This window comes from Hipposideros armiger, unplaced genomic scaffold (genome assembly GCF_001890085.2).
Source record: "Hipposideros armiger isolate ML-2016 unplaced genomic scaffold, ASM189008v1 scaffold_62, whole genome shotgun sequence".
Classification (NCBI taxonomy): Eukaryota; Metazoa; Chordata; class Mammalia; order Chiroptera; family Hipposideridae; genus Hipposideros; species Hipposideros armiger.
The window spans coordinates 233,921-246,223 of record NW_017731412.1 but is presented as its reverse complement, the minus strand read 5'-3'; the positions used below and the strand labels follow the sequence as shown (position 1 = coordinate 246,223).

The 12,303-nt window shown below is 48.1% G+C and overlaps 1 protein-coding gene across 1 annotated transcript in view; it reads right to left on the bottom strand.

Annotated features, from left to right (window-relative positions):
- Positions 1-12,303, bottom strand: part of CUX2 (cut like homeobox 2) — a 214,355-nt gene that overhangs the window by 88,582 nt on the left and 113,470 nt on the right. The window contains exons 4-5 of the mRNA XM_019641567.1: positions 10,539-10,649; positions 7,009-7,056 (exon numbers count right to left, since the gene is read on the bottom strand). Coding sequence (XP_019497112.1) covers positions 7,009-7,056; positions 10,539-10,649 — 159 coding nt within the window. The remainder of the gene's footprint in view (positions 1-7,008; positions 7,057-10,538; positions 10,650-12,303) is intronic.

The following is a 12,303-nucleotide window of genomic DNA, read 5'->3' as shown; positions in this document are numbered from 1 at the left end:
GTCAATTAAACCTCAAATTTAAAAGAAGGGAGGGGGAAAAAAGCCAAAGTATCCAAGGCCTAGAGAGGTTAGATGACCTGCCCAGAACCACAGAGCTGTGAAGTGGATGGGCCAGGATGCAGGCCCGTGTCAGGCGGTCCAGAGCCCACACTTGCCCCCACTGCTCATCTTCCCTGGTGGGTCCCGCTGGTCAGCGAGGCCACTTCTTCCCAGCCCTGCCTGCTGGTCAGGACTTCACGTGTCTAACGTCTATTGTGGCCCTGAGGGGGCCCCACTTACAAAGAAATGGCCATGCCAGTGCTAGGAGTGAAAGGGAAAGGGTAGTTTAGAAAGTGAGAGAATTCTGACATCAAAGAGCAAATCATGTTAAAAGGCAAAAAAAAAAAAAAAGAAAGGCCCTGTAATTAAATTGCAGCTCAAAGAGACCGGCAGGCGTCTGCCTGGACGCAGAACAGGAGGGGAACACAGGGACCAGATCAGGATGTGGCATGCAAGGCTGGGTGGGGGACTCGGGGCCCAGGCAGGGAGGGACGTGCCCGTGTCAGGTGAGGGCTGTGAGGAACCCTCCATGCATGCCCTCTGCAGGCCGCTCAGCTATGGGAACACAAATTGACTCCTTGGGGATCTTGATCCGGGTTAGGACCCCCTTTCCTGCCCACGACTGCCTGGGAGAGAAAAGCAGGGAGTCCTTAATGTCTGGGACTGGGCCAGATGTTGGCGGGGGGAAGACAATGATGACTTCAGTCTCTGGGTACTGTATGTGGGCAGGGAGCAGGGGCTTGGCTGTATGTGTGGGGGCTCAAGAAGGAGGCACAAGGGGTACAGTCTCTTCCTCTCAGTCATCTTAGAAAAAGCCAGTGCCCCCACTCCCCACCATGCCATCTGATTAGCAGCGAGAGGGGTCCTGTTCAAACCTGAGGCACAGCTGGTCCCTCCTCTGCCCTAAAGCCTCTCATGGCTCCCACATCACTCAGAGTCATGGCCAAAGCCCTTGAAATGGTCCCAAGGTCCTGAAAGATCTGGTGCATAAATATGACTAATGCTAAGTGCCACACTAGGTAAGTGTAGGAGCCATGCTGTGAAAGAGAGGGGCGGGGCGGGGGGGGGGCGGGTGGCGCTCCAAGCTCACCAAGGGCCAGGTTGGTCAGGGAGGACTTCCTCTCTCCCCGAGCATCTGATCTTTGCAAAGAGTTAATCAGGCAAAGAGATGGTGCAGGGAGAGCATTCCAGGCAGAGAGCAGCAAGTACAAACATGCTGAGGTGTGAATGAGCTGGGCAGAGGCAGAGGCAGAGGCAGGCAGGGGCCAGGTGGCAGGGGGACCCACTGGCCTTGGATTCTGCCCTAAGGGCTTTCTCCATCCCACGCCACCCTCCTGGGCCTGAATTCTCACGCGCCCTCAGCTCTCTCCCTGCCTCAGGTATAGACGTGGACAACGGGTGAATGTCAGTCATCTCTTCTCTGAGCCTCAGTTTCCTCGTCTGTAAAAAAGGGGATAATCATAGGGCTTCCCTCTGATAGAAATATTGTGAAGAACCCTGTGAAATAATCATTAGAAAGTGTGCATAGATACAGAGAACACTTTGATGGTTGCCAGATGGGAGAGGGGTTGGGGGGATGGGGGAAGGGATGAAGAGGTACAAATTGGTAGTTACAATATAGGCATCGGGGTGTAAAGTACCGCATAGGGAATACAGACAATAATATTGTAGTAACTGTGTATGGTGTCAGGTGGGTACTAGATTTATGGGGGTGATCACTCCGTAAGTTATATAAATGTGTAATCGCTATGTTATACACCTGAAACCAACATAATACTGTATGTATGTCAACCATAATCAAAAAATAAAAATGTATTTAAAAAATAAATAAAATCATTAGAAAGTGTGTAGCACACAGTAGGTATGCAATAAGTCACTTCAGGAGGCTTCTCTAACAAAGGCCCACCTTCCGTGCCAAGCCTGACTGCTTATTAACTGACAACAGAGGACAATGGAGTCTTGCAATGCCCAAATCAGCAGGTGGCATGTGGGCATCCTGGCCTTTGCTCTCTCTTCTTCTCTCCTGTTGGTCTGGCCAGGGTCTGATCAACCACCAGGATCCTGGCAGGTGGAGGTGGTCAAAAGAAGGGAGTTGCCAGCTCTCTGAACCCTGAAAATGAGCAAGACTCAGGGTACAGTCAGTTCGGCACCTTTGGCTGGTGAAGCCTGCAGGGAAGGGTCTGGAATACCTCACACCACAGCAGGTCATGATATCCTACATTTCCAACAAGGGTGGCACCCCTAAGACCCACAGGAATCAGGCTGGCAAAGTATCCTCACCCCATTTTACAGACGGCACAGTGGAAGGTAAGTGACTTGACTCAAGTTACAGATATCTATTTGCTGACTGAGTCATTCACTCATCCAACAATCATCCACCAAGGCTGGGAGTTGTCAAGCTGGTGGGCGCTGTGTCATGCTTTGCCACCCAAAGGGACAGCAGCAAGACTGCCAGGCCGGCTGAGGCCTCTGTCTGGTACTGGCACAGGATCACTACCACCACTTTTTACCGGTCAAAGTAGACACAGGCCCAGATTCAAAGGCTGGAGCCACAGGCTCTGTCTCTCGATGGGGGTGTCCCGGGACACAGTATAGACATGCGTGGGACAGGAGGTGTTGTGCAGCCATCATGGGGACGCGTGTGGACGCGATGCTCAGTGAATGGGCGGAACCTCTATGAGAAAACCAACAGGCCTCCCACTGCTCTTGATATGACTACTGGAAGTCATTTCAATCCCAGGGACTGAACTCTAGGGGCATTCCTTGAGGGCAGGGATGGTGTCTCACCACCTTTGGGTCTTCCACAGCCCTCATCTGGAGCCTAGCACACAGTAGGTACTTCACAAGTATTTGTTGAGTGAACCTGCGAGGTGCCAAGTAGAAGGGTGGCCCTTCTGGGTATGGCACAGATGCTTGCCCTCCCCCACACAAAGAAGGATTGAGTTGACAACGGGTTGTGACCTTCACTGGGCCCAGCACATACAACAACTGGTATGCAGTAGGGTCTCCATAGTGTTTGTTGAGCGAATAAGTGATTGCATGGACTCAACTGACGATGAATGTATCTCTGGTAAGTGGCATCTCAGCCTCCTCTCTAAGCTTCTAGAAAGTGGTCATGCCACAAGAGCCCCCTCTGACCCTGAGAGGGCATAGAGAGAAATCCTCAGGCCCATGTAACCAAACACACCCATCATGACGAGAACACATGACTTGCTGGCCACTCGAAAGAAAATTCCATTGAACCTCACGCAATCCCACGTGCAGTCACAATTTACAGATAAGGATACAGTGGCTCAGAGACATGAAGTCACTTGCTAAAGCCTCATCAGCAATGTTAGGGTGGGGCTCCGACCGTGGTGTTCGACCACCACCTTCTCCTGCCTCTCCTGGGGGTCAGAAGCCATGTCAGCCCCACTTGGTTCCCAAACTGCGGTATTTTGATCAGGCCCAGACAAATGTGTCTGTTCCAATTCAACCAAAAGGGTTTCCTATCATGCAGTCCACACCGGCTTCGAGGTGGAAGAAGGAAGCAGAGAGGAAAAAAAAAAAAAAATCTAGCAGTGGCCCTGCCTTCTTCGTGCCTGGGCCGGTGCACACCCTCCACAGAAAAGTTTCACCTCCGGTTTAGCATAACAAAACTTTTAATTTAGATGTTTTCATCTCTCTCTCCAAGTAAAAATAAGTTTAAAATAATGACTGTAATAAATGAAGGTAATTAATTGTAGTTTGTTCCTTTACTGTCTAGTCAGCTTAATTTTACCTTTTCAACTAATAATGAGAAAATAATTTTTGTGCTCGGAGGGTTAATGATATGTAACTGCGAGAACTGCTAATTGCATGTTGCAATCCATCCATCAACAACCCCATCTGTGCGACTTGATTATGTTTGCTAAATTATTGCTTTGAATTATCTTTCATAAAGCAACTTTTGTAATTAGCGGGGCTTTCGTCTTGCTCTTTTCTCTGCAAGCAAGGATATTCAAACTTTGGCCATTTCAAGCTGTCTCCATTAAGCCACCTTCTCTGGCTGTCTTTGTTTTCCTGAGCAGGGGGAATCAAGCCTGTCCTTTAAGCAATCAAGGCGGAGAGGGAAAGCTTCCTTGATTCACAGCAGGGCAAATTCACTTCCTCTCCCCTCCCGTCAGCACAAAAAAAAAAAAAAAAAAAAAAAAAAAAGAAAGAAAAAGGAAAAAAAAAAAAAGACCCATACTCACATATATAGTATGAAAAGATAAAAAGAATGCTTAGATTCTGCATACACATGGCTGGTGGAATGAAATTAAGGGATGAACTTGAACATGTTATATTTCAATAGGAGGCCCGCACTGGGGAAGAAGGAATGACGCTATGATATTCAGCCCTGGCGTTTTATGGGCTAGTTTATGGGACTCGGGAAGGTGTTAGCCTCGGGGAATATTCCTGGGAGGTGATTAATGCCCTCCTGGGAATCCTCAGCTCGGAGCCCAGCGCCTGGTGGATCGCGAGAGGGTAGCGGCATAAAGGATGAACCTTCATTAAAAAAATTAAAATGAAAATCAAATTTGGATTATGAACGGCCTATGCGTGTGCAGTTTGTTCTGGATGAAGAAGATGCTTTTTATTAACACCCTTCTTTGGCGGCATGTCTCCCCTGGGGGTGTGTGTGTGTGGGGGGGGGGGGGGACAAGGCTGCCGCAATGGATTAGTCAATAGATCATGAGGAAAGCAGGGGTTTCGGGAATAAAACTCCAGACAAATGCAGTCTTTTTGGTACATTAAAGGGACAATGGAGAGCTCTCTTAAGAAAATTAACGAAGTTCTTTGAAGATCCCCAGCTATTAAAACAGTGTCTGTTTAACATGCCGCGTGGATTTGGAAATGAGAATTCAGCTTGGTCTCTCCTTTTGGTCCCACTCAGACTTTCCCCCAACATTTATTGAGCACCAACTGTGTGCCGGACACCAGGCAACTGCCTCCACCCTACTTAGTTTTTAAAACCCTTACTATTAGCCACATTTGCTCGAGGAGGAAAGCTGTAGTTCAGAGAGGTTAAGGAGCTGCCCCCAGGCCACAGAGCTAGTGTAAGCAGCAGGGTTGGGATTCAAGCCAGGCATCAAAGTCCTGTTTGCGTGTGCTTCCCCTGCACTTAGATCTTCTCTGGATCATCACCCAAACCTAATTTCTAACTCTTTCTCCCACTGAAAAGATGATATAAGGCACGTCTGTTTCCTACAGGGACAGAAAGGCTCCTTCTTTTGGATAAAAAGCCTTAAACACCTAAGAAAAGAGGCAGATTCCAGCCCTGGCATGGTGAAGGCCAAATAAACCTATCTTGGAAGCCAGTGATAATAGGAATAAATAAATAACCAAGACGTCTAATATGCAAGGCAACGTTCTAAGAACTCCACGGGTATTGACTTTGTTCTTCCTCTATCACAACCCTGGGACATAAGTATAATTATTATCCAATTTTACATATGTTAAAACACAGGCACAGAGAGGTCGAGTAAGTTGCCTAAGGTCAAACAGCTAGTAACTGGCAGAGGCAGGAATCAAACCCAGGTTGACTCTGGCGTCTGTGCTTCTCACTCTCTAGTAGCTCCCTATGTGCCAGACATTACATTAAGTCCCTTCCCTGCATTATATCTCAGTCCATCCTCAGAACAACATGCAAAGATCTGTAGTGTCTTTATCCCCACTTAACAGATAGGGAAAATGAGGCTCTGAGTGGCTAAGAGATGCCCCACCACACCAGCCCGAGCCATGGAACACCCGAGAAAGTGACACTCTGTACAAACAGCTTGATGCCTGGCTTCGGGCTGGGCAGAGGGATCAGCTGCTTGAGAGGGCTGGTGTGCTGAGTGCCCCTCACAGGGCCAGGAGTTGGCAGATCTTTTTTAAAAATCACAAAGCCATGACAACATATTCCCAACGTTATTGGTCTTTTTTTTTTTTTTTTAATTTTTTCCCTCTCCTTTCCAGCTCAGGCACCTCACAACCAAATGAATCAATACTGAATGGCCCTATAAATAAATAAGCACATCAGTCAACTCAGTAATAAAATGAAGGGATGAAAAATATGGAAATCAGCGACATTTGTGTAAATCCAGTTATTGTTTACTTTAATATTGCCTTATGCGCTTACGCGGTTCCAAAGAGACAGATTTAAAGTAATGTGGCGCTTGGCGGACGGCAGACTGAAAACGCATTTCTGCCGGTGAGCTCCGAGAAAGGGCCAATCCTTCCGGGGTCCTACCTGAAGCCAGGGGGAGGCTGGGAAGAGCCCCCTGAAGACAGAACGTTTCAGAAATGGCCCCCCCTTCGCTCCCCTGCCTCGCCGTAATTCCATGCTTTTCCTAGCCTACCAGGATCCTGCGCCAGCCACACAAGTGGACATGCTCAGAATCCTGGTCACAAAGGCAATCCAAGAGGAGTAACGGCGGGGGACCAGCCCCATCCTAGGGCTCCAGGAAGGCAGGACAGCTCAGCTGCTGCCAAGGGAACGAGGACCTGATGGCTGGGCAGGACAGAATGTGAACACTGTGGATTTTATGCTCAGAGGGTGGGCTGGTAGAAAGGATTTCAGGATAGGCTAGTCGCTGTTTGGATTTATCTGCAAGGCGGCCTTAGACAACCAACACAGAGCAGAATGCCAGGGAGAGCAAAGGTTACCGAGTACAAACCTCCAGCAATGAGAAACCGGCCTGGAAGGCGAGGTGGTTTGTTCAAGGTCACAGGTATTACATGTAGCAGAGCCAGTGTAAGGCTGGGCAACGTCTAGGGAGAGGAAGATTTCTTGGGATCAGACACCGGAATCCCATCAAACACAACACAGAACCCAATCTTATCATAACACCACTGCCTGATTTGGAGGAAATGGGGCAGAGAAGTTCCTCCCAAACTTCCAGAGGCTGCGGGGCTCCTCTGGCAACTCCAGCGGGGATAGGAGAGGGAACTGGGTTTGGATATGCCATGGGCCTTGGGTCTTACCTCAGCCTGGAAGCTTTTTAATACAGGAGCCACCATCTCTCTGATTTCCTGAAAAAGAGATCAGCGAAGAGTTCACCACAGTGCTAGGTGGGACACCCCATGGCCCCTGCTTGCACTGTTGTCCCCCAGGTCAGCCTTTCCCAAATGTGTCCCACGGGACCTGTCCTCAACGGAATTTGTATGGGTTCCTCTCTCTCTCTCTCACACACACACACACACACACACACACACACACACACACACACACACACACACCCGGGGACACAGCAAGTCCAACATCAGGTTTCTTTGTTCTTGGAGCCTTTAATAGAATGCACAATGGGAATTTCTCGAAGAGGGAGAGGAAGTAGCGTTCCCCAAATGGGTTTGATTATAGACTGCTCTTTGATGCAAAGTACCTGTGGGATATGATGCTCTTTGGAGCAGGGATTGCAGAGGTGACCCCGGTTCTCCACACCCAGGGTCATGTCACCAAAGTCCCTTCATGAAAACGTACTGTCTTTTAGGCATTGCTCAGGGGCTGTCTCCCTCAGAGGCCAGCTATGCTTCCCCGCCCAGCACTGTAGCAACATCACTCTCTACTCATCTTTCCTTCCTCACCAGAATACACGGTTTCTGGGGACTTTGCTGGGTCACCTCTTGCGTCGCCCAGCTCAGAGCGGGCTCATAAATGTTTGATGAACTCTAAGGCACTAGGCTGTCTTCAGAAGGGAGCCTCCTATTTCCGGACCCTAATTTCCTGCCTTTCACAAATGATTTTGAGGTTCCTAGCACAAGGGCTCCCCTGGTGGACTCTTGTGAGTTCTCCCCAGCATGCAGCACAGAGGCTTTTAGAACCAAGTATCCCCAGATCCCAACTCTAAATGCTCTAGTTTCCTCTGAGACCCACTGGTGACTCCCGCAACTGGCTCAATGGAAAACCCTGTGGGAGGAAGAGCTGTGGTGGTGGTGGGGGGGGCTCAAGAGCGTGGAGAGGGAGGGAGCAGCAGAGAGAAGCAGAACAGGAAGAGATGGGCAGAAGAACACACATGTTCAGGTAAAGAACAAGGTTGTGTTGCTTCTGCCCTGGAAAAGATCCCTCTTCTGGATCCTGGGTTCCTCTCCTCACTGATTGTACCCCAGGGCTTCTCAGAGCCGCTGACATACTGATGTATGCTGGGGATCTTCAGGAGAGAACACAGGGAGAGCACGTGAACCCAGTGGATCTGATCCCCAGGCACCACAGGCACACGTGCTCAACGATGGAAAAGGAAACACGAAAACCTAGGTCGCAGGTTGTGAACTCAAATGTGGGCAGAGGCTGGGGGAGTGGACATGAGGGTGGCAGGCTGGGAGGTCCTGTGGCAAATCTCAGAGGGAACACAGGTCTAACAGGGGTGGCAGCTGCTCAGCTCTGTCTGGTGGTGACTGTCACGTGGGCATGGAGCCTCCGTGTGGCCAGATCTAGCAAACAGTCTCAAAGACACTGGACAGCCAGGTTTTTGGGTGAAATCTTTTGAGACGATAAACATTGGTAACTTGCTGTAAAATTTACAAGACTTTACACACCAAATAAAACCCCTGAGCAGGAAACCTCTGGTTCAGGTTCAGGAAATGTCAGTGCCAGGCCTCTGATTATACAGGGAGAGAGACTGAGGTCCCAGGCGGGGCTGGCTTGCTCCGGGTACTGCAGGTTTGAGTAGCACAGCTAGAATTTGATGCAGTTCAACAGACTCCCCAGACAGGCTCTTCTCACAATCCCACACTCAAGTGAGTTCAGGGGATTGAAACTGAGGCTCTATGGGAGGGGGTCGGCAGGACTTTGGGCCCATGCCCTGTCTGCTTAACCCTTGGGGGAAGATGAGCAAAAGCATTGGCAGGACGTGAGCTGGGCAGCAGCCAGATGATGTTCTTAAATAAAGCCTTGGCATGACTCTCCCCATCAGGAGAAACGAGTTCCAAAAATGAAAATTTTCAGAGGCACGACTATAATAGGAATGGAAACTTATTCCTCCTAATTACATAATTGCATAATTATGCAGTATTAGAATTATGTAAGCTCAACTTCAGGCTTAAAACCTGGCCTGCATTTCCCTCCTCACCTGGGGACCCCCATGTGGCCTGCGGGGAGGAGGACAAGATGGGGGGCTGTGAAGATCTGGGGCCCTTTCATCTCTGCTTCCCAGACACTTGAGAGTCAGAGGCAAAGCTTCTGGTACTCGTTCTTGGGCAAAAAGATCAGTTTAAAGACCAAGCTGTTCTCTGTTCTAGGAGGGAAGGCAAGGTTACTCAGTATCACCATTCTTAGCTCCCAGAGTCAAACCAAGGCCTTTCCGAAGCCACAACATACGCAGCATGGTCAGATCTGAGATTCCCAGCCCCCTCTCTAAGTGCACCCTCCCCCAGCTCTCTGACCTAAGATTCCTTCCAGACTTGCTCAGGGACAAGTTCTAGCTAGGTCCTACTTGCCTCGCTTGCCTTGAAAAACCAAAGGTATTTATGACTTGCGTGAGGAGAATTTCACATCTAAGAGACTGACCCCTCTGCTCATGTGGCCCAATTCTGGGCTAGGCCTGCCTCTTCTCCATCTTTCCATGCACCCCTCCTCCATCAGCAAGATGGCATCAGGACCCCTGGAAGGTTCCAACAGGCAGAGTGGAATCAACATCTCCAGGCTTAATACCTCCAGAATGCAGGATCCTGTCCCACCCTCCCCCAAGATCCAGGCCACCTGAGCAGCAGACAGAGAGCTCAACTAAGCTCTGCTGACCAGACAAGCACAGTTGGCTTTAGGGGTGGTCGGGGTCTCTGTTTCCCATAATAGCTCTGATACGCCACATCCCTGCCAATATTATAGGAAGTCAGAAGGCTTTATTTTTCCTGTTTGTGTTTACTTTATCGTTAAAAAAAAATTGAGAGGCAACAGCGAGCCTGATAGAGGAGGGAAAGGAATTCATACACGCTCCCCTGTAAAGAACAGAAACAAGTCCTGTCTAGTCTCTTCCCCTGGGGGGCCCATCCACTGCTTAGGGCTGGTCATTATCTGATTACCCTCAGGGCAGCTGGGAAAAACAAAGCTGGTGGCTGGAGTTATGGGGAGAAGGTGGAGTGGAGAATGAGGCATGTATATGGGGCTGGGGTGGGAGGCAGTTTCAGAGATGGAGGGAAGGACCAGAGGGGGTGGGGGTAGCTGTCGTCTCCCAGACGCCAATGGAAAAGCAAAACGAAATCAAGAACTCTAGACAGATTACTTTTGCCATAAAGGCCAAGCATTTGACTTCGGTATGAATGTGGGGACACAATGGATGCTTTATAGAGCCCTCAAAGACAATGACTTCAGTGGAGAAGCGTCCTGCCCTTACTTTAGACAGCACCGCTGAGCACCACTATACCAAGAAACCCCGGAAGGCTGGGGACTGCAATTTTTCTTTGGGGCTAATTAGCTTCTTTTCTTGTTAGTCACTTATGTCTACGGTTTTCAAAATATAGTTTGAACAGAGAAAAATCTGCATTCATACTGAGTTAATTCTATAACAGCAAATATACTGTACCTCAGGTACATTTTTCTTAAATTCCCGACGGAGTTCAATTAAATGTTTATGAGAATGTTCACTCTCCTCCTGCCGTGCAGACAGCTCGGAAGCGACGGAATTAAGCTCCTTCTGGAACAATAAAAAAAAAAAAAAGAGAGAGAAAAAAAGATTTTTTTCCTCCTTTTCCTTTTTAATCATCACACAAAACAGCATTCTGAACAAGTTTTCTTAACTTACAAAGCTGAGAAAAGACAGGATATTGACTCCTAGCACAAATGAATAATTTACGAAACTGGGGATGCAACCAAAAAAAATCCAGGACAGCTCTTTTTTTTTGCCGGTCGGAAGTCGGGCCAGATCAATAGTCTCCCATAAAGTTGGGTGGAGTTGTTTTTTTCATCTCTTCCCCACCTCCTGCCCCACCTCTTAAATTTCCAAAGGAGTGATGGCATAAGCTTGTCAGTAACTGTAGAAAACATCTCCAAACCGTGTCAAAATAGTAAAGTGTGGCATATTGTATGGGCATATTATAGTATAAGAAAGTGCTGTCGACAGCTTTCATATATCAGAGGTGGGAACTGTTCCAACTATGACTTACTTACACTTAAGGGTTCATAAATACGCCTTTTAAGATATAGATGGCTTTTTAATTTCAGTAGATTTTGGAAAAATGAAGGTGCCAATAAGAAGCAAGCTGACCTTTTGTGTATCCTGCAGTAAATCATTTAAGGTTCACTTCAAGTATAAGAAATATTTCATTGAAGACTCCTGGATTCAGGAGAAATGGATTAGAAGGTGCCTTGCCTGCTTATGTGCAATGAAGGTGTCAGACCAGATTTTTACAGTACGTACCACGGAGGGGAAAAAGAGTGAGGGATGCGGGGGAGGAGGGGGTGGGGGAGGGGGGAAACTTCAGCTCACACACACCACAGACAATGTCTGCTGGTCGTACATGTATATTTGATCACCCCTCTTGCAGCTTTCTTCACTTTGACGGTGATAGTTTTATAAGAGGAGTACAATTCACCATGAGTTGTCATGGATCTCATTTGCATAATTCAAGAAATGCTCTGTTTATGTGGTCTGCTGCTTTCTTGCACCATCCCAAGATGGGCTTTTTTTCTGGACCATAACTCGAGGAGCATTTCTGTATTTATCACCCGATTATATCTGCAGCAATCAAGCCCTATAATTTCCTAAATCCGGTGATGCAATAAATTTCTGCAATCAGATTTATTAAAAACACACACGCAGATGCGAGAGTGTATTTCTAGGGTGAACTCTTTAATCTAACATATGTATGATGAGACCCGGCACCGTGTTGAAAGACCCCATTTGTCATCGCTAATACGCATTCATCTTGCACACACAATGAAACACTTTTACCATTAGATAATGAAATAAAAGTACTATTAACCCGCTGCAAATCCTTTTCCCTCTAAGAGACGAAATGCACGGTAATTGTCTTATATCATGTCTGAGAGTCGGTAAATCTGCTCGATAGCAGTTCACCATAGCACCATAAACCTCATACCCATCCAAGGCTGGAGAGCCTACCCCAAACCCAGGGTAAGTGTCTCTGCCTATGGAGCCTTTGGGAGAAATTGTGGAGGGAATTTCTATTTATGGAGAAATGTCTAACCTCTTTGCAGGATCATAAGACTAGAAGGGAGAAGGTCGAGGCATAAAATAGAGGGGCATGGGATGCAGACAATGCAGTGCTCTCCAAGGTGCTGAAATCAATTCTATGCCATAGCGGCGGGTACACGAACTTGAAAGCTTG